This window comes from Brachycentrus maculatus, unplaced genomic scaffold, assembly GCF_059751285.1.
Source record: "Brachycentrus maculatus isolate JH-2025_06_01 unplaced genomic scaffold, ASM5975128v1 h1tg000349l, whole genome shotgun sequence".
NCBI lineage: Eukaryota > Metazoa > Arthropoda > Insecta > Trichoptera > Brachycentridae > Brachycentrus > Brachycentrus maculatus.
In genome coordinates, this window is record NW_028281098.1 from 1,198,323 (window position 1) to 1,225,328 (window position 27,006).

Here is a 27,006-nt window from a genome sequence, read left to right on the forward strand (position 1 = left end):
TTTTACTAACCAACTAGTTTCAACAGGTTGTTGCCGAAACTAGTTGGTTAATAAAAATGTGAGTGGATCAGAACACAAAGTATTTTTATTTCGCGAAATAATATATCAATATGATCCACAAAGTTAATGCTTTCAATATCCAAAACATTCATTTACACTTATAACAACTCTATATTTTTCTGTAACTTGAATTTTACTTGTAAAAACCCTCTGGGCGTTTGTGTTTTTAAATAAATCAATTATATTTGCTTACTTTTGGTAGAATACGACAAATGTCAAAAAACACTGTACAGACGGGAATCGGGTTTGCGGTTACTTGTAATTAGTATATGACCCTAATTAGTATACTAAGTAGGGTCGGGGTTGATGAAAATACCGCCCGACAACAATGTGTTGATAACTGATAGTAATGTTGCTTTCACATTTTTTTAAATCCTTATTTTGAAAAATGTCAACATTCATTGGACACGTCGAGATACCATGTTTTTTCTATAGTTACGAAAAAATATAATATCACATAGTAAAATTAAATGTATAAACAATTTCAACACATTTTCAAAACAAACTTCTTTTTTTAAAACAGAAAGTTTAAATGCACTCTCATAACTGGTTACGAAATATTAAAAAAATAAAAAAACAGAAAGTATTTTGATGAAAAAACAATTAAAAATTCTTACTAAATTTAAAGAGATTTAAAAAATAACATTTGATATTTTTATATTTAAATTCCAGTCTTATTCTGATTGACACACATCTCGTTAACCTTTCCCGCCCGGTGATATGTATTTACTACAACTCGACTTTAAAAATGAGAATATCAATATAAAATATAATAGTTACGGGCTCAGAATTTTTGTATTCCTCCGTAGTATAATTACGTATTACATAAAAGTATTATAGTAAAAAGTTATTGATTTTCAGCGACGGAAATAAATTATTTGTGAAAAAATCGGGGATGAAATCACAAATACATAAACGTTTCTCAGTGTGTGCAAGCGTGCCGTGCTTTGCATATACGCGCATGTTGTAGCGTGTTTAGTTGCGACGCAGTAGCGCGCAGATGGTTCTACACGATGGTCGTGTCGCTATGTTAGCTATTGCAGCTACTTGCGATGTATTTTTTTCTAGTTTTCAGATACTTACCAGACCTAACATTATTAAATCGTTACATTTCAACTTCCACTATGGTCAATATAAAGCAACATTTAGAAATTCATCATTTTTCCCGTTTTTAAATCACATTTTCATATGGTGTACAAAATACATATCACAGTTGCACGCGGAAGTTTTTTAGCACCGTACGGAAAAGGTTAAGTTGATAAATAGGAGATACTATGTAAATAAATTATGGTATTTTAAAATTGAACCCTGTATTTATTAATAATGCTTCTAAGCAGAATAATACAGTCAAACTCTCGCTTTTTGCATGAGTTTCATTCACTTTTTTCAAATTAAAATCGAACCCGGGATCTCCAGCACGGTAGCTAAACACGCTAACCATTACGCCACGGAGGCGGACAAAATCATATAGAGTTAGCGTCATAACGTCATATAGTTAGTAAGATGATTATTCAATTTAAAAAAACAACATATATAAACAAGAATGCCAAATAAAACTGGTATTTTAAAAATCTTCAAAAGCTCAATTTGTAAGATATATAAAAATTTCATATAAAAATTTTATGTTCAATATTGCCTTTAATTAGTTAAATATTTTCTGTTTTTCCACCAAAGCACCATTCCATGAATGTATATACTGCAATACTAAACACAGAGGGGGTATCTACATGAAAATGAAGCATATAATCATATATATTTAATATATAGCATTTTCTGCTTGCAATACTATACCTTCCCGTTTGTGTGTTTAATTTGATGTCAGTAATTCATAAGGTAAAAAAATATGATAAATGTTTTGCTATTCTTATGCACGTTTGATAAAACTTAAAAAATTATCCGTAAATATAGCAGGTATAGAAATTTTTCTTAGCCAATAGCCTTAATACTTGAAAATAAATATTCCTCTGTGATTATTACAGCAATTTGCTCTGTCGTTAGGAAGAATTCTTTCCCTGAGCCGTTTATCAGTTAGGTTAGGTTAGGTTAGGTTAGGTTAGGTGAGGTTGGCACGGCCCGCTGACATCGCACAGCCCTATGTGTCGTTGGGGTCGATGAACAAAGCGCTCACTGCGAATATTAGAAACACGACGCCGCCGATCAGGGTAACTGAAAAAATAAATAAAAACAGATCACATTAATGTTCACAGTGTACAAAGGGACGTTAGTTTGAAAACGCCATAACTAGGCGAAACAATTGTCACAAAATTGATTTTTATGTGTTTTTTTTAAATAATAAAATACAACTTATTATCTAATTTATGACATCTCATCTAAGATGAAGAAAAATATGGAAGTCTGGGCATTTACAGGGTAAAAACCGTCATAGGCTGGTTTAAGTGATCACTTTACACACGTGTAACATTCACCAATTCTACCCATTATTGACACTACTCAAATTCTTGGAAGTTCTATATATATGAACCAATTTCAAATCGTTGTTATTGAATCACGTTAGCCCTGTAAATGCCCAGACCTCCATATTTTTCTTGTTTTTTGATGAGATGTCAAAAAATAATATGAAAATAACTCCTATGATTGGAGATAATCCAGATTTGCGAACAAGTATTTGGACACACTAATGGACACTTGGACACAAATGTTGTACAACTTAGTAGACTCAAAAAATCAGTGTTGCATTTTATATTTAATACATTAATACTAAGTGATCGCTTAACGCATTGTTTGCGGAAAACTTATTACATAACAGTATTCATATATGCTATGAATACTGTTGTATATTAAGAGAGAAAAGAGAAGAGAGGGTAGGTTTGTGTGAAAGAGAGGTGTACCTGTTCGAACTGAGATCCTCTGCGCCACCATCCTGCCCCCGAGCACGGCGAGCCCCGTGCACAGGGAGTGCCCCGCCACGCCGCCCAGGATCACCCCCCACACGTCCTGCAACACGACACGCAACGGTCAACCGCAGATAGCCGCTCCACTATCCGGCAAGGACTCTGGACTCTTCCAATCCACTCTCCAATGCCGAGACATCACTTTCTGCTTATGGCATATCTTCCTTCTATATTGCCACTAAGAATCACCTCAAGCACTTAATGTTACTTGTCACAAAGATATGGCATCCGGAGTCATTTCACCGTGGTCAATAATTCAATATACCAAAGGAATTAAAAAATATTTTGCCATCAGAATTTTCGACATGTCTACTACTCCCATTCAGTATTGATCATTCTTGAAAAGCGGTTAGCTTTGAAACCGATAGACATTACAATTAAGTTATAATACAATATAAAGTGATTTTAAAACAAGTTTATATTTTAATTATTTAATTATACTCCCAATCAGTTTTTACCGTTTCGGTCGTGTGTAAGGTGTGCATTCCCAATAACTTTATATATGGACTACAATACTGTTTTGTCGTTGGAAACGCATTAGTTTTTGTATATATTCATAGATCATTAAGTGGATTTTTGTTTCTTCTAATAAAAAAATGTTTTATTTGAATCTGTGTTGGGAACAGGAGGGATAATCTAGTGTGGGCCAATCAGGAACTTGTCAGCATTTGCTCATTGCTGGGAGGAAACCACGTTGCACTCCTCAGAAGAAGGCAGACTGCTGACTGTCGTCAACAGGCCTTCCGTTCCACTAGTAGACGGTTGGGCACATTGTGTCCTAGCTTGGTTTATGGTACCAATGTCCTTTACTATTTTCATCATGTATGATAATCAGGCTTTAGTTAAAGCGGGGGCATTCATGTACGCCCATGCTACTTTGAGGAATTTGTTTGGATGACCATGTACAGCCTTAGTCCCAGACAGGTTAATAAGGAAAAGGGGTCACCGGGAAACAGTGATCTAGATGCGACTGTGTAGAAGGTTTGGGAGACTGACCTCTCTGGCCCCGAGGATGACTGTGGCCAGCTGGGAGCGGTCGCCCCACTCGGCCAGGAAGGTCATGGAAGCGGCCTGCATGAAGGTGCGCACGGCCGCGCCCAGCGCGCGCTTGCGCCCCGACGTGCGCGCCGCCTCCTGGTCCACCAGCGACATGGCCGCGTCCTTCTCGTACTGCAAACCAAACATAGCCAAGGGTCATATATATGTAACAAGTATGCAGATTATATGTAACAAGTGTGTAACAAGATGTAATATGTAACAAGACTCCCAGGCAGACCTCCATAGAGATGGATTGACAGCTGGGAATCGACATCGCAGCAGGCTAATCCCTCTTAAAAACAGGCCACAAGGCCAACACCAAGCAGAAGAAGAGAAGTATGTAGGTGGTTTAGTAACCGTAAGGTCCTGGGTTCGAATCCCAGTGTGGTAAAAATGAATATATATTTTGTATATTAAAAGCATGGTTAACTCTGTGGTATGGTAATATAACACTCTCCTTATCATTCATCGTTCACTTTGTATAATACCACAAAGTGAACGATGAATGATAAAGAGAGTGTTAAAATGATTATTAATTCATTTTTGCTTTTATTAGCTGTAGTATACATAGTACATATCACCGGGAGGGGAAGGTTAAGAGGGAATATGAAAAACTGACCATTTGGAGAGGCGAGGACCTGTCATATATATACCTGGTCATCTCTCTTCCTGAGATCTTGCTGCACCTCCTCGAGCTCCTCCTGGCCCTCGTTGGGGTCCATGCGCCACCCGTCCCGGAGCATCTTCACGCCGAACAGCGCAAACAGCGCCGCGCTAAGGTAGTACGTGTACGCTCGCGGCACCAGCGTCGCGATCCATCCAAACCCGGCTGCAATCACAAGAGCAACACTATTACATAAATATCTATAACAAATGACTAATAAATGCATATGAGATATCACTCACTCCTTTCAACAACGTCATAAATCAAAAAACTCGATTTTTCGGGAGAATGTTTTTTTAAAAGTATAAAAATATAATAAATTGTAAAAATACCACAGTATAATTTTTTATGTGTTTTTGTTAATAAAATACAACTTAGTAGACTCAAAAAATATGTGTGATATAAAATTAATACATAAATTAAAATGGAGTTCTACAAATTAAACGCCAAATCAATAAATAAATAATAAATTGTATTAAAAGTAAATATCAAGCCACTTATTGAACTATTTAGTATATTGAAAAAATAATTTAACAATACCTTTTCTTCAAAATGCAAAAACAACACTTTCTGCCTTGTAGCCGGTAAATATTAAGTTAAAAATATGCCGCTTTTGCTGGGATGTAGTACATTTTCTGGGCATTTTGAAAACATGCACAACTGAAAATTGGCAATTTTTGATATATGACGTTGTTGAAAGGAGTGAGCGATATGTGGAATCTTTCAAGGCTGAAATCAAAATTTGCATGCCTTTTCTGGGACCAAAATCAAAATTCATCGGCCCTTTTTAGGACTACTAAAATGTAAAATAAACAATGGCTTATAATTGAACAATTTTTGTGGCGTCATGACTCGCTTTCCCGAGAGATTATGCGGGGAAGGCGTAGTAAAGGAATATATTACACAAAGGTATCAGAAACAATTAATCCCTCAAAGATTCACCGTGAATGCAAGGATACAAGGCTGAGATAAGCATTATCGATAAAATTAATAAAGCTACATTGGGAAGATTTGGTCATGTCATCGAATGAGTGAAGAAAGGATAGTAAAACAAATTTATGAGACGAATGTGGTTGGTAATAAAAGCAGGGGAAGACCGAGAAAAACTTGACATGATCAAGTATTTCAAATATTCGGGCGTGGTCAGGTCAGAAATTGGAATAATCAGGGGGTATATACATATGAGTATGCATGAGAATGGAAGAGAAAAAGATTATTTGCAAGTACTGATTGATGTGGTGTTCTATTCTTCTTTATTTACTCCTGCAGAGGAAACGGCGTGACGAAAACCATTGGTTAGTTAGTTTTTTTTACTCTTTATACTTTTAGATGGGAATTTCATTTATTATTTACCTTGCTTACTATGGTACAAGGTTTATTTATCATTAAGTGGATTTTTGATTCTTCTAACTTCTTTTCCTATCACTGTCATCTCCTTTTCTCTTTATCCCATCCTTGTCTCATATCTCTTCTTATATATAGACTTTTCTTATGCATAGTTGTGAAGAACTGTAATTGGTACTCATGATTTTTTTTTTTGTATTCTGATTTATCATATCATTATATTATATGATTATATGACATTATATGATTTATCATATAATGTCTGTAAATGATCAATGCATTTGATATATCGCTCACTCCTTTCAAGAACGTCATAAATCAAAAAACTTGATTTTTCAGTAGAACGTTTTTAAAGTTTAGCAATATAATACAATGTATTAAAAATGAATATCAAGCCACTTATTGAACTTTTCACTGTGCAACAGATCTTTTTAGGTAAAACCAGAATGTTTTTTCTCCATTTGAAAAATATTTAGTATATTTCAAAAAATACTTAAACAATACTTTTTCTTCAAAATGCAAAAACAACACTTTCTGCCCTGTAGCGGGTAAACATTAAGTTAAAAATATGCCGCTTTTGCTGGGATATAGTACATTTTCTGGGCATTCCGAAAACATGCACAACTGGAAATTGACGAGTTTTGATTTATGACGTTCTTGAAAGGAGTGAGCGATATGTTGTAACTGTTGTTCTTCCTTCCAATAAAATAAAAATAAATAAAAAAAATAATAAAAAAAAATGTTTTATTTAAATCTGTGTTGGGAACAAGAGGGATAATCTAGTGTGGGCAAATCATGAACTTGTCAGCTTTTGCTCATTGCTAGGAGGTATTTTTTTTAGATTCACCATACTGATTATTCTGCACTGTTGTGTAATGGATGAAAAATTGATAGTGTGTATTTACCCGACAGTCCCGTCATGAGGGTGAGAGCGGAGATGGCTCCGCCGAAGACGAGGAGTCGCGGGTGGCGCATGGCCATGATGGCCGCTATGAAGAAGGTCTTGTCCCCGAGCTCGCTCACGATGATCACCGACAGCGAGGCTAGCAGCGCCTGCATGAACCCCGAGCTCGCATCCGACTCCGTGTGCTGAACAAACAAAACTCACTATTCAACCACTCCACCCAAACTAACTTCTCAACTAAAGGCCATACTTTCAAATCCATTTCATTACTACTACCCACATCGCTCACTCCTTTCAAGAATGTCATAAATCAAAAATCATCAATTTTCAGTTGTGCATGTTTTCGGAATGCCCAGAAAATGTACTATATCCCAGCAAAAGAGGCATATTTTTAACTTAATATTTACCCGTTACAGGGCAGAAAATGTTGTTTTTGCATTTTTAAGAAAAGGTATTGCCATATTATTTTTTTAAATATACTAAATATTTTTAAATGGATTAAAAACCTTCAGGTTTAACCTAAAAAGATCTGTTGCACAGTAAAAAGTTCAATAAGTGGCTTGATATTTATTTTTAATACATTGTGTTATATTTTTAAACTTTAAAAACGTTCTCCTGAAAAATCAAGTTTTTGAAAGGAGTGAGCGACATGTGAAAAAGGTCCAATCCATATTTAAAACTTTGCAATAAATAGTGGCAAAACACCAAATGGCAGTGGGCGGGACATATAGCGAGACAGGACCCCACAAGATGGACCCCAATAATTCTACGATGGAGACCTTGGGAGAGCAAAAGAGGTGACCCCAAAAGAGATGATCTGACGATATTGTCGCTGTGGGAGGTAGAAACTGGCTGCAAGCAGCAACCGGCCGGAGCAAATGGAAAGAAGGGGAAGAGGCCTATATCCAGCAGTGGAGGTCAGAGGGCTCGTAAAGAAGAAGAAGAAGAAGAAATAATGCAATAAAAAAAGCAATATAGATGTTCAATAAAGAATGTTTGTCTCTTACGACAATTCAATTTTTTAATTTTTCCTTCTTTTCATTTTATCCGACTGGGTGAAATGGAAAGAAGGGAAAGTGGCCTATATCCAGCAGTGGAGGATAGAGGGCTTATAAAGAAGAAGAAGACGTTCAACAATAGGTGGGATGGTAAAGGTTACACAAGTGTATTAAGTCCTGAGATGCACAGACCTATGTCAGGTAAAAACAGCTATATTGACCGAAATGACAGCGCCATCTGTTGAACATAACAGCAACAAATACTAAACATCACTCATGGCGGACAGCGTGCTACTTGACAGACGCCGTCACCATTTTCAATGTTTTCGATTGCATTACAGTTTCATAGATTTTTTAACACTTTAATTGCTTCACAAAAACTAACTAACCAACCATCGCGCCATTGCCGCAGGGGTAGGCAAGAGATTGGAACGCCACACCACCCTGTCTTTGCAAACATTCTTCGTCTCTTCCACATTCATCCATCTTCTCATACAAATCCGCCGATTATTTCGACTCCTGACTCGGTTGATTTGCTCCACAAGCATTGTGAAATTAAACATATTAGGAATGCGTGCTTTCTGTTTTCTTTGTTTTCCATTTAACCGGACCGAGGCATAGCAACGCATGGCAGGGTATAGCTAGTTATTTATATAAAAAGATAATTGTCATTAAATCAGTAAAGCGGAGTACTCCATTGCATTAATAAAAAATGTCCCTGGCCTACATAATTGTTATCAGTGATTTGGCATCTCCGAAAATTTTGGTAAACAGAGAGATATCATAAATTAAAACGCCTTTTCTTTATCGCTTCATATTAATCATTTAATCTGTTCACTAGATACAATGATCCGCACTTAAAAATCCTTAAACCAATTTGTGATTGCAACCAGAAATCACAGATAAAAATTATCAGCAAAAATCTGATTTGCGTAGATTCTAACGCATTGCAGCAAACTGCGGACAGAGGAAAGTATGTCACTGACGGATTGATCGGCCTGTTGGCTTAATACAAAAGTAGAGTAAGGAAAACAAGATATACAACATATGTATATATATTATAACATATTTATTAGGTACCTTTCAAACTTATTTGCATGTTTAGCCTCGTAATGCCATTTAATGTTATACTTTTTCAAGATAGAAATAGAATCACTGCATATCAGGCATGTTGGCCATGTTGTCCATCTGACTTAAGAACTTCTCAGTTCTTCTGAACTTACTCTTCTCTTCTTTAGTCCAACGTCTTTACTACTTGACGCCATTATGGGTCTTGAAATTGTCAGGATAGTGAAATAATCCCATATATGGGATATGATACGAACTACGCACGATAGAATGTTCTTTTGGTGGTTTTGTGTACACCAAAGGATAAAATGTGTGATTTACTCGGCGGCCCGCGGGTTGGCCACCCTTGGTTTAGAGACTAGAATGAATATGTATTTGAATACGCATTTTTAATGATTGTTGCGCGGTATGCTCGATAATTCTGAAATTATCCGGAGCATTGGTCTGTATGTTCCCGATAGTTACCTAGGACCGCGTCGGCATAGATTGTTTCACATTCCTATGCACAGGACCAACCTGCCGATGGTTATGCCTGTAGGAAGAGCTACCGCTATGTTGAACAATATCTCATTGGATATAGATCTTTTCCATGTGTTCTTCTTCATCTTTGATGAGATGTCAAAAAAATAATATGAACAATAACTCCCCTATAATCGGAGATGATCCAGATTTGAGAATAAGTATTTAGACACTCAAAATGTTGTAAAATTATAAGCTGCATAAATAATTTAAAATCATGGTTTCAGGTTTGAAACACAGTATGAAAAAAAATTTGGTTGAGTGTTCTTGATTTCCTTCACCTGATAAAAACGTGTACTTATATTTGTATAATTTGCAGTATGAGTTAAGTTTACAAATACGGGAATTATATTGAAACTAGTGCCAACAATTGTTGAAGTATCAGATAGTATTAATAAAAATAATATAATTTATCATAGGTTCATTACTCCTTCTATGGACAAGTGTTCTGTTGGCAAACAAGATAAAGTAGAACTTGCGCATGTACACTTTCAAAACATTACAAAACATTGAAAAGTAATATCTACCAGCGTTTAGAGGTATTTTTCACCCACCTACAAATAGACTCAAATCCCGTTAACCTATTTGGTTAGCGGAGGTAGGGGAAAAATAGAGAAGATGTGGAAAGAAAAACGGGCCACCAAACACGTAATAAACAAACATTATTTTTGACATCTCACCATAGATGAAGAAGAATATTTTAAAAAATATTTTAAAAATTTTCAACTTAAAATCTGGTGGTGTCAAAAGTCTGCGTAATCGGAGGGCTTGTATGACTAGATATATGGATGTCAAGGAGGCGAGGAGTGTATATCAAGACAGAAGAGTGTGGCGTTCCATCATTTCTGCCTACCCCTTGGGTGAAACGGCGTGATGGTGGTAGTAGTAGTAGTAGTAAAAAAACAACTCCTTAGCAGAGATAATCCAGATTTGTGAAGAAGTATTTAGACACACCCAAAATGTTGTGGACAATTCTTTTTCTGACCCTTATCCGCACCCAATGGTGCATAGGGCACTGCATCATATTGACGCAGTGTTGTTTCGATCGTTGCTTACATGAAGACAGGTGATCAATCCTGCGCTTCAGATTTCAGTCTGGGTAAATATTGAATAAATATTAGAGTGAAAAATTGCTAACATTTATTTTGACCCCCCTGGGGAATTATCGATACAATTAAGAAAGGTGTGTTGAGTTGGTTTGGACATGTAGAACCAATGAGTGAGGAAAGAACGGTAAAACGAATTTATGAGGCGAATGTTAGTGGGAAAAGAAGCAGAGGAAGACCGAGAAAAACATGGCACGATCAGGTATGCCAAATACTTGAAAGTGGTCAGGTTAGGAGTCGTAACAATCGGCGGGTATGTATGAGGAGATGCATGAACGTAGAAGAGGCGAAGAATGTTTGCAAGGACAGAGTGGTGTGGCGCTCTATTCTCTCTGCCTACCCCTGCGGGGAAGCGACGTGATGGTTAGTTAGTTAGTTAGTTAGGGAAACGAACCCAGGACCTCCAACATGACTGGAGCTAAACACACTAACCATTACATTATCACAAGGGTGTCGAAATTCTACCATAACTCTTCATTTCTTAATTTCTTTCATCTTTTGGCTACTGTCTTTCACTGCTGGATATGGGGCTCTTTCGTAAAAATGTAAAAAAATAACTCCTTAGCGGAGATAATCCAGATTTGTGAACAAGTGTCGGGTTGTGGTCCCGTGGTTAGTGTCGCGAACTCTTGAGTCAGAGTTTCTCGGTTCGAACTCACTCTACCACAATTTGATATGTATTTCTAATAATGAGCCGCTTAGGCTCACAGAAATAGTCTAATGAGGTTTTTTTTTGTAAATAATAAGAACACAAATATTTATCTTTTTTTTAATTATATTTCGAAATACCCAAAATGTTGTGGACTAAAGAAAGAAAGTTTTTACATATATTTTTTTTTAATATTATTTTTTGACATCTCGACAAATATGAAGAGGAATATGGAAGTCTGGGCATTTACGGGGCTGACGACCGTCATAGGCTGTTTAAGTGATCACTTTACACACGTGTAACATTCACCAATTCTACCCATTATTGACAACCACACTACTCAAATTCTTGGAAGTTCTATATATATGAACCAATTTAGAAACCTTGTTCTTGAATCACTGGAACTTCATTAGAGACATTGGTGAGATGTAAAGAAGCTTTTTTACTAAGCAGAAGCTCTTATATTAGTATGTGAGGTCGGAATCCTAGATTACATTCACACACATGAGAAACGCCAGAAAATACCATTTTCATTTTTATCATTTAAGCTTATAATTTGACCCAAAATCTGGATAAAATAATATGAAAATAACTCCTGTAATTGGAGATAATCCAGATTTTGTGAACAAGTATTTGGACACACTCAAAATGTTGTTAAGAGAGTATTTCTTTATTACCTTAAAGAAAGCCCCAAATAGCTTTTCACGCAAACCGGCATGTCTCGTTGTCGACGTAAAATCCAACGTACTACTGTAGTCATCTTGCACCTGACTCGAGCTCATCAACGCAGTACTACTCAACTGAGAAACGCCCGCCAAATTCATCTCGACACTTCAATGTTTGTGCGCACACTAATTTATTAAAGAAAAATCACAAAACTAAACAATAAAACTGCATCTCGTGACAAAATCACCATCCATTTCGAAAAATAACTAAAAACGGTTACACTCGAAAAATATTTACACAGTGACAAACTATTTAAACTATTGAAAGTAAGTACACCATTGAGTACTTAACTAAAATATCAACTAAGCCTTTTTATATTTTTAAATATAATATAATAAATAGAGCGGCGACACTTTCTCCGATTTTTGACAGTTGGTCAATTCTTTTTCTACTCTGGTTTAGAACACTTTTGAATTGAAAAAATAAATGACCGTGCGACAATACACAATGCAATGGCCACCTGTGCTGACACGATGACAGCCCAACGTCGAATGAGACATTTAATCAAATATTTGTGATAAAAAAGATGGCGGAGAGTCCAAATAGTTTTGTGCAATCTATGTACGTGATAAAGCAGACCACGTGTCTTACTCTACAAAACAAAATCTCCTGCCTACTAAAATTTTAACTTAAAAATACACATTATGACAGTTCATGTAGGTAGTTATGCAATTTATCTTGTACATCAAAAGCATTGTTAACTTTGTGGTATGGTAATATAACACTCTCCTTATCATTCATCGTTCACTTTGTGTAATACCACTATGAAAAATACTTATTCATGACTACCGGTTTCGGAATAGTCATTTCATCATCATGTCATTAAAATTAAATTGTTACGGTCTGAAATTTATACAAAAATTAAATTTTGAAAATAAAATTTCTTTCTCTCTTTCAAAATTTTATTTTTGTGAAAATATCAGATAGTAACAATTTTATTTTAATGACCTGATGATGAAATGATTATTCCGAAACCGTTAGTCACGAATTAGTATTTTTTAAAGTGGTATTACACAAAGTGAACGATGAATGATAAAATATAATAATATATTAATAAAACCCTTATCCGCACCCCAATGGTGCATAGGGCACTGCGTAATACAAACGCAGTGTTATCTTGATCGTTTACACAGGAAGGAAAGGTGATCAGCCCTCCGCTTCAGGTACCAGTTGAATAAATAGTACAGTGAAAAAATCACTTATTTTTATTTTACCCCCCCTGGGAATCGAACCCGGGACCCTCAGAACGGTAGCCGAGCGTGCTGACCATTATACTTCGGAGGCGAACAAAAAGTTAGTTATGCAATTATTGTTTTTACATAGCAAATAATAAATAAATAAATAATAATAATAGTAATTGAGATGGTTTGGGCATGTGTATCAAACGAGTGAAAAAAGGATAGTTTGAAAAAATTATGAGACAAATGTGGTTGGCAATAGAAGCAGAGGAAGACCGAGGAAAGCATGGCATGTTCAAGTATTTCAAACACTCAAAAGTGGTCAGACCAGCAGTCAGAATGATCGGCGTTTATGTATGAGAAGTTGCATGAATGCGAAAGAGGCAAAGACTGTGTGCAATTACAGATTGGTGTGGCGTTCTATTCTCCAGTGGAGACAGCACTACAGCTGACATCAGACTGACATTACCCAGATGCGTTTGGAAGAATTTTACAGTGTTAACACATTGTTGTCAGGCGGTTTTTTCCCCGACCCTAATTAGTACATAATATTACCATAATTAGTACATCAATAAATAAATATTAATGATTTCAAACTCTAATATTTATTTAATACTACCCTGAAACGCAGGAGTGATCACCTTGCCTTCATGTAAGTAACCATCAAGATAACACTGCAACAATACGATGCAGTGTCCTATTCACCATTTGGTGCGGATAAGGGTTAGAAGGAGAATAAGTACACTGATTAGTGTCGTCGATTAGTAAATCACAAGTAACAGCAAACCCAATTCCCGCCCGTACAATGTTTGCAGGCGTCTCTCGCTCTACCAATAGTAAGCAAATAGAACGCTTGTAAGCATCTCCCGCTCTCTACCAACAGTATGAAAAAGACGCTTTTAAACAATCAAGAATACATGCATGTATCCTTCATTAAAAGTAGTTGTAAATGGTTTATTATGGGCATGGACAAGAGCCAAGAGATCTGGTCCAACAGCTCAGGGATGAAACACGCAAAGGAACTGATCACAGGGTACTCGCGGAAATTCACCACAGAAGCTCTAAAGGTTAACAAAAAACAAATAAGGATCCTAACCAGGACCTTGACAGGACACTGCAGACTGAGGAAACACATGACAAAAATTGGACTTCATGACTCCCCAGTATGCAGATTTTGTATGGAGGATAACGAAACGCCAATCCACAATCTCTACAATTGTGACGCACTCGCTCGCAAACCAAGTCACATCCTTGGAGGACCACTACTGGACTCCGAGAAGGTGAAGCTGCTACCACCGAGACAGGTCGTGAGTTACATGACTCACGTAGGTCTTGGCAGTGAGCTGTAATACAGAGGGAGGTCACAATAGAACAAATATGGTCGCAGTGACATAAGGGATGCAAGATCCCTTGACCTCAAAAAAATGGTTTATTACGCATCACGAAAAAAACTAAAATAGATAGCAATTTTCTCTATTAAACGCATAGAGCATTTAGCCTTTTAATTGTCCTGTTATGATTGTATCAAATCAATGATTACAAAGCTCTCCACACATATACGGGCAAAGTGATTATCAGTACAGATTGCCCTTAATGTATTTATTATCTAATCTAACTTAATTGGGTTGCTAATGTTTTCTCAGATCCTTCAAAGTGCATATGTACAGCAAACCCCCCTATAACATTGAGATAGGTACCGCGTTATTGGAGTTATAGCTATACATGCAGAACGTTATAAAAGTTAACTGTTTTAAATTGTATTTTTACATTTTGAACAGCATAAATTATTAACTCTTACCACTCTGTAGGACAGACATTCTGGCCCGTATGATTCTAGTAGGCAGCTCCGTGGGCCACAATGTCTGGCCCGGCGCAGGTATAACTTTAATCACTGATTTCTTTATCACCCAAGTATATTCTACCAAAAAATATTTCAGATAAATACAGTTAATCTTAATTAACATGGTCATACGAATTGCCAGACAGAGTGCCCCAAAATTAGGGAACCGAAATATTTATTTTAATGGTAGAAAAACGTCGCATTTTTTTGATCAGAGTAGCTGATCAGTTATGAGAAAAAATGATCAGAGTGGAAAAGGTTAAGGAAAACACTTGTTTTTTTTACTACTTGAGTTTATTTTATGACGACGTTTCGGGAGCTAAGTTTCCATCTTCAGGTCGAAACGTAAAAAAAATAAAATTACTAAAATGAGTCATTTAAATTTAAGGTACAATTTATAAACACTAATCCCTTATAACGTTCCTTCCGATAACGCAGTACCTATCTCAACATCAAAGGGGGGTTTACTGTATTTTATTCGTTTATAAATACAAGTACCTCGGCCTGATAAATAATCTACTGCCATTGTTCTTCTCCAAAACCTTATTCGGTGGTGCATAGGGCACTGCATATAAACGCAGTGTTATCTTGATTGTTAACACATGAAGGAAAGATGATCAGCCCTCCGCTTCAGGTACCAGTCCAGGGTGATATTAAATAAATATCAGAGTAAAAAAAATCACTTATATTTATTTGACCCCCCCTGGGAATCGAACCTGGGACCTCCAGAACGGTAGCCGAGCGTGCTGACCATTACGCTACAGAGGCAGACTATCCAACATCAGATACGGTTTACTTTTATTTACATATATATGATAATATGTGACGCATTTCGCCTTATTAAGACATTATCAAACGCCGAGTGTTTGATATAACGTCTTAATAAGACAAAACGCGCGTCACATATTATCATATATTCATGAATTCAATCCAATTCAAACCTTGTTTAATTTTTGGATAAATATCAAAAAATATTATCCAAATGATGACAAAAACTAGCACCTCTGAAACTATTCGTGAGGACCATCTTATACTACCCAATTCTGAATACGCCTGACTCTTGATCCATCCCTCGTATGACTCTAACACATTGTTTGCGGGAAACGCTTAAAAGCGTCTTTTATATACTGTTGGTAGAGAGCGGGAGACGCTCATAAGCGTTCTATTTGCTAACTTTTGGTAGAGCGCGAGAGATGCCACACAAATGTACAGATGGGAATGGTTTGCGATTACTTGTGATTAGTATACTGTGGGTCGAATCGCAGATGTCCATCTCAAAAAACCTTACTTTGTCCTAGTTAAGACATCCATAATATATCTTAAAAATTAATTTGCGCAGTCTTTGAAAAACCTTAATGAGAATGAAGAATTTTCAAATGTAAACAAAAGTGAAATGAATTTTACACCTTTATAACAGGTTCAATAATAAAATCGCATTTGTTGCGGCACAATATCAATAGATGTCTCTTATCTCTAATCGGTAAAACAGATTCCTAAGTAACTTGTGTGTTTAAAGATAATTTATGGAGATACATAATTATGTTAGCGTTTCCGTGAAAAGTATTTTTACACAAAGTTTTAAAGCTATTAATCATGCTCACATACTGGCAGAGATCTATTTTTGGATTGTCCATTAATTTAAGTTTTTTATTTTAAATATAGGACGCATCGCTCACTCCTTTCAACAACGTCATATATTAAAAATCGTGAATTATGACCATGTGAATTATGGATTTGAGTTCCAGCGTATATGAATAAAATCTATGGCAACGTCGCACAAAACCAACATTTTTATATGGTGACGTTTTGAAGGTAGATACTGTTTAAAAAGCAAATGACCTTTAAAAACAATCATACTTTCTTCGATGCAGAGATTTTCGTGCGGCATCATAGTCGCTTTAACCCACCTGCATATCAGTACTTTTAAGAAAATATACACAGAAATCTACTAATTAAATTTACCCCGTAAGTAAGAAAAGTTGCCCCCCCTTCCCTCCCCGAAGGGAGGTGACATGGTTTGTCAAACTGTGATGCCCTACACTTAGGTATTATGTGTGATACAAAAAACAGAAAACAGTATAATCATTGCCAAAAAATATTGTACAGATGGAATTGGGTTTGCGGTTACTTGTGATCAGTAAACTGAGGTTCGGGCGGCAGACTGTCTGAGCATAATTAGGGTCGGGGTTGATGAAAAAACCGCCCTACAACAATGTGTTAAATGGAATTTACTTTTTATATATGGAATCGTTGCTGGGCAAAATTTGTGATTGAACCAGGATAAGAGGGGAAGAGTGGAGGAGGTCCAGATGGCACAGGACTGCGAAGCCTTTGCCAGAGTGATCGCCAACATTTGTGGGACCTAGCAGGGTACAAATAGAAGAAGATATACGGAAGGGTCTTTCAAAGATTTCTAAAAAAACTCAACTCTCCCAACTCAGCTTCTTCGATGACTTGGTTCCAAGCGATTCTACTCTGACGACTTGTACAACACCTATCTTATAACAAAGCACGTATGTAGGTAGCTATTGGATATAATGGAGAATTCAACACACTCTAAGCTGTCTAGTAAATTAATATAAAATACAGTTCTCAGGTTTCTATGCCAAGACAACTGGAAACTAGATGATCAACATTAGCTAGCAGTAGTTATAACCAGAAAACTCACTGTGGTCGCTCTAACTGGTACTTTGACAAATTTCACCGCATTAAATATCTCGGAATAATCAGACGCCTCTTCTCGCATGCGGTTATCCTCACTGAAATGCTATCAAAGAAAATTCATACACTTGACTGTATTTCAAAATATCTAAGGATGCCTAAACACACTATACATATGCCCGATATCAGCCTCCAATTAACCACCTTACTCTCAGATTATTTTCCGAAAAATGGACAAAAAAATCACCTTTTTTCTACATAATATAATAATAATAAAACCCTTATCCGCACCCCAATGGTGCATGGGGCACTGCGTCATATAAACGCAGTGTTATCTTGATCGTTTACACATGAAGGAAAGGTGATCAGTCCTCCGCTACAGGTACCAGTCCAGGGTAATATTGAATAAATATGACAGTGAATAAATCACTTATATTTATTTTACCCCCCTTGGGAATCGAACCCGGGACCTCCAGAATGGTAGCCGAGCGTGCTGACCATTACACTACGGAGGCGGACAACATAGTTTTTTCTACATAGTTATGAAAACAATGTTTATGGTATTCATACCTTAAATAATTTTGCCATAATAGGTGCATTTAGGATGGAACTGATGTACTTTTTCACTATCGCGTCCTCTCTTTCTGTTTTTTCCGGATGAGTATCTGGTATGCTTTAAATATTTTTGGCACAGATATTTTTTCTCTTGCGTGTACGCAATAAGGGTTAGCACAGAATGGTGCAGAAAAACGCATGCATCACATAGCAGTTTTTAGCAAAAAGATGTGTATGAATTTCATTATTTTTCATACGTTGGAACACGGTTATTTGAGCAAAAATAAAAAGGGTGTTTTAAGATGTGTTTGCCATATGGAGCAAATAGATAATATGAATGAAAAATATTGATTTAGCTTAACTGAATAGATCAAATCCATGACCGTAATCTAGAGATGTAACTAATAAGTAACTGTAACTTCTTCGGTTACTTCATTGAGATGGTATTCATTACATTTTCTCTGTTATATTTCTTTCCAGCTCAATTTTTTATGTCAAATATATTAGGAGCTACAAATAGGCAATATGTAACCGAATTTGTGCACTGATTGATGTGATTAGCTTCGAATGACTGATTCCATAAACCGAATTATGTTACAAATTATTTTAAAGAAGTTGTGGCGACTCGAAAGTAGGTCCGGAGGAAGTAGACCAGATAGAGATTGGCAACACTGCGAACCAGTGGTGTAGGCAATCCTAAGAAGGTGGGGACTATATAATACTTAGGAATCATTTCCCAGCTGCTGTGCGGATAGGCCTTCATCTAGTCACCTCCTCACCATCTTAAAAGTCGTTATTTAATTTGACCACCCATATCTACCCTACCCTACTCATTGCAATATGCAATATTTTAAAAATCGTTTTGCATCCAATTTCTCGGATATATAAATTCTTTATACCTAAATCCTAGTTCGTCCTAATCGTCCACCTCCGTAGCGCAGTGGTCAGCGCGTTTGGCTACCGTGCTAGAGGTCCCGGGTTCGATTCCCAGGAGGGTCAAAATAAATATGGCCAATTTTCACTCTCATATTTATTTAATATCACCCTGGACTGATACAAGAAGCGCAGGGCTGATCACCTTGCCTTCATGCAATTTACGATCAAGATAACACTGCATCGCTACGATGCAGTGCCCTATGCACCATTGGGTGCGGATAAGGGTAAGAAGAAGAAATCCTAGTTATCAAACCCTTGAATACTGCTGGCAAATGTGTCTGTTATGTGACTATCACAGATAGAAGTACGATTTAGGGGCATCCAAAATTTGAAACGTAATTTCTTGGAACTGGATACTCAGATTATTATTCATGTTTGCTGAAATCATTATTCAACTGTCTAAATAATGATAAAGCAAAAATTTATTATTTAGTTAAAAGAATAAACCCAAAAACAGGTTTTTTCATATTTATTATTTGCATAAGAAAAATTTCCTTGCCATGTATATGTAATTATGTACGAGGATCTACTATTCAGTTTATAAACCTGAAAAATGATACTGAGTGTTTAAAGTAAAATAATAAATGAATGAGGTTGATCCCTAGAAACAATACAATACACACAAAGGATTCAATATCTTATATCAATCAAGATTTGTCAAATAGTCAATTTAATGTCTTATTCGTCTTGTCATATTCTCTAAATAAGACACAACATTTTGAGTGTGTCCAAATACTTGTTCACAAAATCTGGATTATCTCCAATTACAGGAGTTATTTTCATATTATTTTTTGATATCTCATCAAAGATGAAGAAGAATATGGAAGTCTGGGCATTTACGGGGCTTACGACCGTCATAGGCTGGTTTAAGTGATCACCTTACACACGTGTAACATTCACCAATTCTACCCATTATTGACAACCACACTACTCAAATTCTTGGAAGTTCTATATATATGAACCAATTTAGAAACCTTGTTCATGAATCACTAGAACTTCACTAGAGACATCTATTGGTGAGATGTAAAGAAGCTTTTTATTACCACTAAATCTGAAAGATCTGAATGCCCTATTGCGTCATTAATTTTTGTCAACTGCATACCTGCTTTCACACGTTGTTTCCAATTACTCCAACTTACTTCCAGCCACTCTCATTAATTCCTGTCCTTCCCTCCTCCTTCCTGCAAAATCATACCATACCCTTGCCCTTTTACTCCCTTCCTCCCACACACACACTCCAACTCTTTTTTTATTTTATTTTTTATCTAGTGATGTTTTTGATCGTTGTTATTATAACATACTTAGGTCCGCCTCCGTAGTGTAATGGTCAGCACGCTCGGCTACCGTACTGGAGGTCCCGGGTTCGATTCCCAGGGGGGATCAAATAAATATAAGTGATTTTTTCACCCTTATATTTATTCAATATTACCTTGGACTGGTACCGGAAGCGGAGGGCTGATCACCTTTCCTTCATGTGTTAACGATCAAGATAACACTGCATTTATATGATGCAGTGCCCTATGCACCATTGGGGTGCGGATAAGGGTTTGAATGAATATTATAACATAAATGTGGAATTGTGTAATTAATTGGCTTTCTTTTTTTATGAATGTAACCATTTTTTATTATATACTTTTACTAAATGTAAAGCTGTACAATTCCCGAATAAATAAAAAATAAAAATATAAGTCTTTCTTTTAAAAAAATTTGACATATCGCTCACTCCTTTCAAGAACGTCATAAATCAAAAATCGTCAATTTTCAGTTGTGCATATTTTCGGAATGCCCAGAAAATGAACTATATCCCAGCAAAAGCGGCATATTTTTAACTTAATATTTACCTGCTACAGGGCAGAAAGTGTTGTTTTCGCATTTTGAAGAAAAGGTATTGTTTAATATTTTTTTAAATAAACTAAATATTTTTCAAATGGAGTAAAAAACTTCAGGTTTTACCTAAAAAGATCAGTTGCACAGTAAAAAGTTCAATAAGTGGCTTGATATTTATTTTTAATACATTGTATTATATTTTTAAACTTTAAAAACTCTCTCCTGAAAAATCAAGTTTTTTGATTTATGACGTTCTTGAAAGGAGTGAGCGATATCCACACTGAACGATGGACATATTGTGATGACGTCTCATCGCATTCACAAATAGAATTGCAGTTAAACATAATGCGTCACAATCAACTCTAGCAGTTTTGGCTAGAGTATAAGTATAAAGAATACAGAATCCGGTAAGGAGATGTGACATGACTTCACTTACTGTGGTCGGAGAAGCCTCCTCAGGTAGCTTGGATGTATGCGTGCGTGATGCCAGCGAGAGAACACCCACTAACACCAACACCGCCAGAGATTTCTTCTCCATTTTGTTCTGGAATAAATATATGTATATTATAATTATAAAGTGTTTAAAAATTATAACAAATAGACGTCACACATATGAAACAATATCGTTAATAAAATACTGATAAATAGTGTTAATTATTTGGTTCTATTCGCAGCAATTACAATAAAAAAAAATTTAAAAACTTTACCCTGTTGTTTTTACTAAATATAATAATAATGTCCTCTAAAAATTCATACTTTAGTATGTTTTGAATACACCAAAAGTAGCCTTAATTCGTTTGACAGTTTGTTTAGGAAGAGCCTTCAAAGGAAGGCTGTTATAATAATTGCAATAAACCACTTGTTAAAAAAAATCGGTAAAAAACATTTTATTAGTCATCATTATTATAAAAACCCAATAATGGCTATTAAAAAAAATGCTTATCTTATCTCAATATCTGAGATGAAATATTTTGTTAATCTTGATTAAAATTCATGCAATAACGTCATATCCTTATCGTAACTTATGATTCCCTGATGATTTTTTTTAATGACAACTATTTATTTTTACTGCAAGTAGATATATTTTACGTTTTAATAAAACCTGTTGATTATTTTAGATATTATTTAATGATAAGCTTATACTATTACGCAAATTAAATCCAAACTACTTTTATCCCTAAGAATTCAAGGAGGTACATTCTTATGAAAAGATTAATATTTTATCGTTAATTGATTCGGCTGTCACTTTGTGGTAAAATCTATCTATTTTAAATTAATGTTTTCCTTGGTAAATACCACTATTTCAGTAGATTTTACAGTAGATTTTGAGATTACAGTAGATTTTAAGAAATAGTGGTACATATTTACTAAGTAAAACATTTTATTTATTGTTTCGGCATTAACTTTGTGGTAAGACATGTTACAATGATTAAAGAAAACACTTCGTTTTTTACCACTTGAGTTTTATTATAGTTTTATTATGTTATTATACAGACCTGAATGATGGAAGTTTAACTTCCGAAACATGTAGTCTATAATAAAACTCAAGTGGTAAAAAACGAAGTGTTTTCTTTAATCATTAAGTAAAACATTAATTAAAAATTCATATTTTGATTTCAAGACTTTTTAAACCAATATTTTAATGTCGTCAATTGATTCGCCAGCCACTTTGTGGTGATATCTATCCGTTTTCAATAAAAATTTGACTTGCTAAATACTCCTGTTTCTTAAAATCCATTGAGACACGTGTTTCAATGCATTCCGCCTCATTATTCTGGTGTTAATAATAAAAATGCGGAATGATTTTCACCTTTTCCTTACGGTGCCTAAAACTTCCACATGCAACGGTGATATGTATTTTGTACACCATATGAAAAAATGATTTATAAATGTGAATATTCTTAAAAGTTGAAATGTAACAATGTTTTAATGTTAGCTCTGGTAAGTTTTTGAAAACGAGAAAAAAATTCATCGCAAGTCGTCGCCATAGCTGGCGTAGTGGCACGACCACACTGAAGGACGACTTGCGCACAGCTAAAAGGAGATCGGAGGAAACAGCAAGCCGCGTGCGTGTGTACGCAAAGCACGGCACACGCACATACACTGAAAAACGTTTGTTGATTAGTGATTATATCCCTGATTTTTTCACAAATTATTTATTTACGTTGCTGTAAATGAATAGCTTTTTATGTTTTGAATATTGAAAGCATTAACTTTGTGGATCATCTTGATAAATTATTTCGAGAAATAAAAATACTTTGTATTCTGATCCACTCACATTTATATTTTACCAACTAGTTTCGGCAACAACCTGTTGCCCTCTTCAGGGTTACATTTATAACTAAATATATATATAAAAATAAACAGTGAACAAGTTGTTGTGTTTCAAAAGGGTAGGGGTGGGGGTAATGTTGTTTTAAGGAGGGGTGAGAGCAAGGAAGGGGATAACTCTGTTTAGGTTGGGTTTGATTTTATGGGAAAAATGTTAAAAATGGGACTTTGGCTAATGTTTATTTGGTTATTAATTATATTTAATTTTTGTTTAACCGCTTTTTTTATTTCTAACACCTCTAAATTATTAATTTGGCTAGTTCTGTTATTACAATGCAAAAATTTTATCCCATCTTCAAAATTGAACGAATGATTATTAGATAAGATGTGGTCCGCAAATTCTGAAAAATTATTATTATTAAGACATCTCATGTGTTCCTATTCATGAATAGCTTTTTATTATGATACTTTTATATAATACGTAATTATGTGCATTACGAAGAAATACAAAAAATTCTGAGCCTGTATCTACTATATTTTATATCAATATTCTCGTTATTAGAGTCGAATTGTAGTAAATACATATCACCAGGAAGAAAAGGTTAATAAATAGTAAAATTCAGCAAGTAAAATTAAAATTAGAAATAAATATTTTCTTTTATCTAGTTACTGTTTCATTTTCTTAAACCGTATCCACTAGCTATGTAGGGTATATGAAATCCACAAATTGCTTCGAGGCTCTTCCGTCAGCTACTCGATTGAAGCTGGGAATTGACATCGCAGGAGGCTAATCCCTCTTTAAAACAGGCCACATGGCCTACAACAAGATGAAGAAGAAGATATTTCTAACAAACTAACTAACTAACCATCACGCCGCTTCCCCGCAGGGGTAGGCAGAGAGAATAGAGCGCCACACCACTCTGTCCTTGCAAACATTCTTCGCCTCTTCCACGTTCATGCATCTCCTCATACATACCCGCCGATTGTTAGGACTCCTAACCTGACCACTTTCAAGTATTTGGCATACCTGATCGTGCCATGTTTTTCTCGGTCTTCCTCTGCTTCTTTTCCCACAAACATTTGCCTCATAAATTTGTTTTAGCGTTCTTTCCTCACTACATGTTCTACATGTCCAAACCATCTCAACACACCTTTCTTAATTTTATCGATAATGCTTATCTCAGCTTTGCATTCCTTCCTTTTTTCACTATTGGCACATCTATCATACATCGTTTTGTCACACATTCTTCTGAGAGATCGCATTTTGACTGCATTCAGTCTACTTTCATCCTTCTTTTGCCAACTCCATGTTTCACTTCCATACATTAGAGTTGGAACCAGGACTCCGTTGTGCACTGCCAGTTTAGCTTCTGCTGATAGGTTTTTATTTGCTATAACTGATTTCAGTGCACCATTCACTTTGTTCCCAGCATTCACTCTCCTTTCTATGTCTTTATCAATCTTTCCATTTCATCATTATAATGTCAATCATTCCAAAGAAGATATTTCAAATTGTGTAAAAGGGAAGTTCAGTCTATTGTTAAACAAATATGTCGTTCATGAAATATATAATTGATTAAGGATTAAGTCAATGTCAATGACTTAAATGCATTCCAAAAAGTAAACATTTAACATTAGTCAGATAAGATAAACAAATAAGATATACGGAAATTACCGGTCAATCGATCCACTCCCAATTATATCCACACACAACTGTCAATCTCAATAAAATTAGTAACTAATGTTATCGATTTAATAATCGATCATTTATCAGTTCGCTTTTAAATTTTGTGTCAAGGTGCTTCAGTTTTTGGACGACAAAAAAACAAAAGGTTAATTTGTATAAAGTCTGTGAATTGTGACAATTTAATGAGTGATATTGCAATTCTTCAAGTGACAACCATTTGAAGAATTCAAATATAATCCGGATCCTATTTTTATTTTTTTATTTTAACGACCAGAGCGAATAATTAATCTGTAACGGTTGTAACAAGTGCAATGTAAATACGATATTTTATGTTTTATGTGTCAAGGTTATACTTAACACGCGGGATTATAAGATATATAACACGTATACTAATAATTTTCATTTATAATTCATCGAAAATCCCACGAAATAATTATATTTTTTCAAATCAATACGATTTTTTAACAAACTTTCACGAAAACATTCGACGAATATTCATTATTTGGGTTGACGTTTATATGTGTGACAAAGTATACTCACTGGAATTATTGACAAATTAGAAACTTTGTACGTGGCGAACGTTAACTTGTAACCATTTGCAATTAAATGAAACACTAAAACTAAAATTCTAATATCACTGCGCGGCGCATCTTGTCAAAAATTGACATTGATGACGACAGATGACGTATGCCGGCATTTTCTCATATATAATCTGTGGCCGACACTTTCTTGTGCGTTGTAAGCACGTATGTTAAGTACCTACTAAGTACGCGTTTATATATAATAATAATAAAAAAATGCATGTGAACTTACAATAAAACATGTAGATGATTTTTTTTTATTATTCCATTCCTAAATTGATTGTCTGCCTACGTAGCGTAATAGTCATAACGTTTGGCTACCGTATTGGAGATCCAAGGTTCAATTCTCAGGGGGGGGGGGGGTTTGATAAATGTAAGTGATTTTTTTCACGCTAATATTTATTCAATATTACCCTGGACTGGTACCTGAAGCGGAGGGCTGATCACCTTTCCTTTGTGTATTAACGATCAAGATAACACTGCGTTTATATGATGCAGTGGCCTATGCACCATCGAGTGCGGATAAGGGTTTGAAGAAGAATAAGAAATTGATTGGTGTACTAGGTAGGTTTTTCTATAGACTAATACAGTGGTGACTTTAATGTGGTGGTAAACTCCAGCGCTGGAATTGTACCAACGCTTCACTAGAAAACCTTGAAAGACCCTCTCGGGAGTGATCACTATCATTTCATTATCGGTTTCATGTTCAGTCACAAACAATGTAATCTGAACCGTTTTCCTGGTGGCTTACGTTGACCGAGGTATATCACTGAGGGTGTCAATTAGAGGGAAAATTGGTAGAAAACAGGGTAAAGGAAATGCCAACTCCGAGAGAGAGTGCTACAAAATGTTACGAGATCCTAAAATCGCACATTATCTCTTCAGCCACCACAATTATTCATATAAAAGTAACCGAGCAAAATCTTCTCCAGCCCCACGCTGGGATAATCAATGTGCAGATGCCATTTTCAAAATAAAAAAAACTTGAAAATTATTCAAGAAACATGAACCTCAAAAATTTCTTAATTTTCAAACAAGTGGAGGGTAAAACAAATTATTTCTTGAGAACCAAGAAGAGACAGGAATGGAAAAAGTTCTGTTGGTCTTTATCCCGAGATATACCTCTTTCGAAAATTTGGAGCATGATCCACTGATTTAGATGCTCTTTCAGTCCGCCAATTACTCAACCTGAATTATCGGTTTGGGTGGAGGAGTTCTCCAACTGACTAGTCCCGTCGATTGCGAATAATTGAATGAGATCATACAATTTCTAATAGAGAAGCTGGTTGGACCAAAGTTTCAGTCTGAAAGAACTGAAGTCTGTCCTCAGCCGCCTGAGCGACTCATCCCCAGGTATCAACTGCATACTGTGTAGTTTTATCAGGCATAACAATGCTCCTTCCCTCTCCTATATATTATCTATTATCGATCTTTTCTTTGTATCTGGTAATATCCCCATCTCCTGGAAAACCCAATCAATTA

The 27,006-nt window shown here is 35.6% G+C and overlaps 1 protein-coding gene across 2 annotated transcripts; it reads right to left on the bottom strand.

Annotated features, from left to right (window-relative positions):
• Positions 1 to 174: 174 nt before the first annotated feature.
• On the bottom strand, positions 175 to 25,635 carry LOC148303784 (putative divalent cation/proton antiporter TMEM165). Of its 2 annotated transcripts, XM_088269407.1 has the most exons (7): positions 25,484 to 25,635; positions 21,422 to 21,529; positions 6,924 to 7,107; positions 4,664 to 4,839; positions 3,969 to 4,142; positions 2,910 to 3,015; positions 851 to 2,226 (listed from the first exon to the last, which is right to left on the bottom strand). In XM_088269407.1, exons 2-7 carry the CDS (start codon positions 21,521 to 21,523, stop codon positions 2,153 to 2,155), a joined length of 816 nt encoding a protein of 271 aa, XP_088125533.1. In that variant the 5' UTR covers positions 21,524 to 21,529; positions 25,484 to 25,635; the 3' UTR covers positions 851 to 2,152. The 2 variants fall into 2 exon arrangements, with proteins under 2 accessions (XP_088125532.1, XP_088125533.1); XM_088269406.1 differs by lacking the exons at positions 21,422 to 21,529; positions 25,484 to 25,635 and adding an exon at positions 11,940 to 12,481 and having other exon boundaries at positions 175 to 2,226.
• Positions 25,636 to 27,006: the final 1,371 nt, after the last annotated feature.

Bases quoted from the DNA above. Each gene is read 5' to 3' on its own strand.
- LOC148303784 (XM_088269406.1), bottom strand. From the start codon at position 12,086: ATGAATTTGGCGGGCGTTTCTCAGTTGAGTAGTACTGCGTTGATGAGC. The intron at 4,143-4,663 runs GTATATATATGA...TTTGGTTTGCAG, and splicing joins TCAGGAAGAGAGATGACCAG to TACGAGAAGGACGCGGCCAT. The intron at 3,016-3,968 runs GTCAGTCTCCCA...GTCGTGTTGCAG, and splicing joins TCATCCTCGGGGCCAGAGAG to GACGTGTGGGGGGTGATCCT.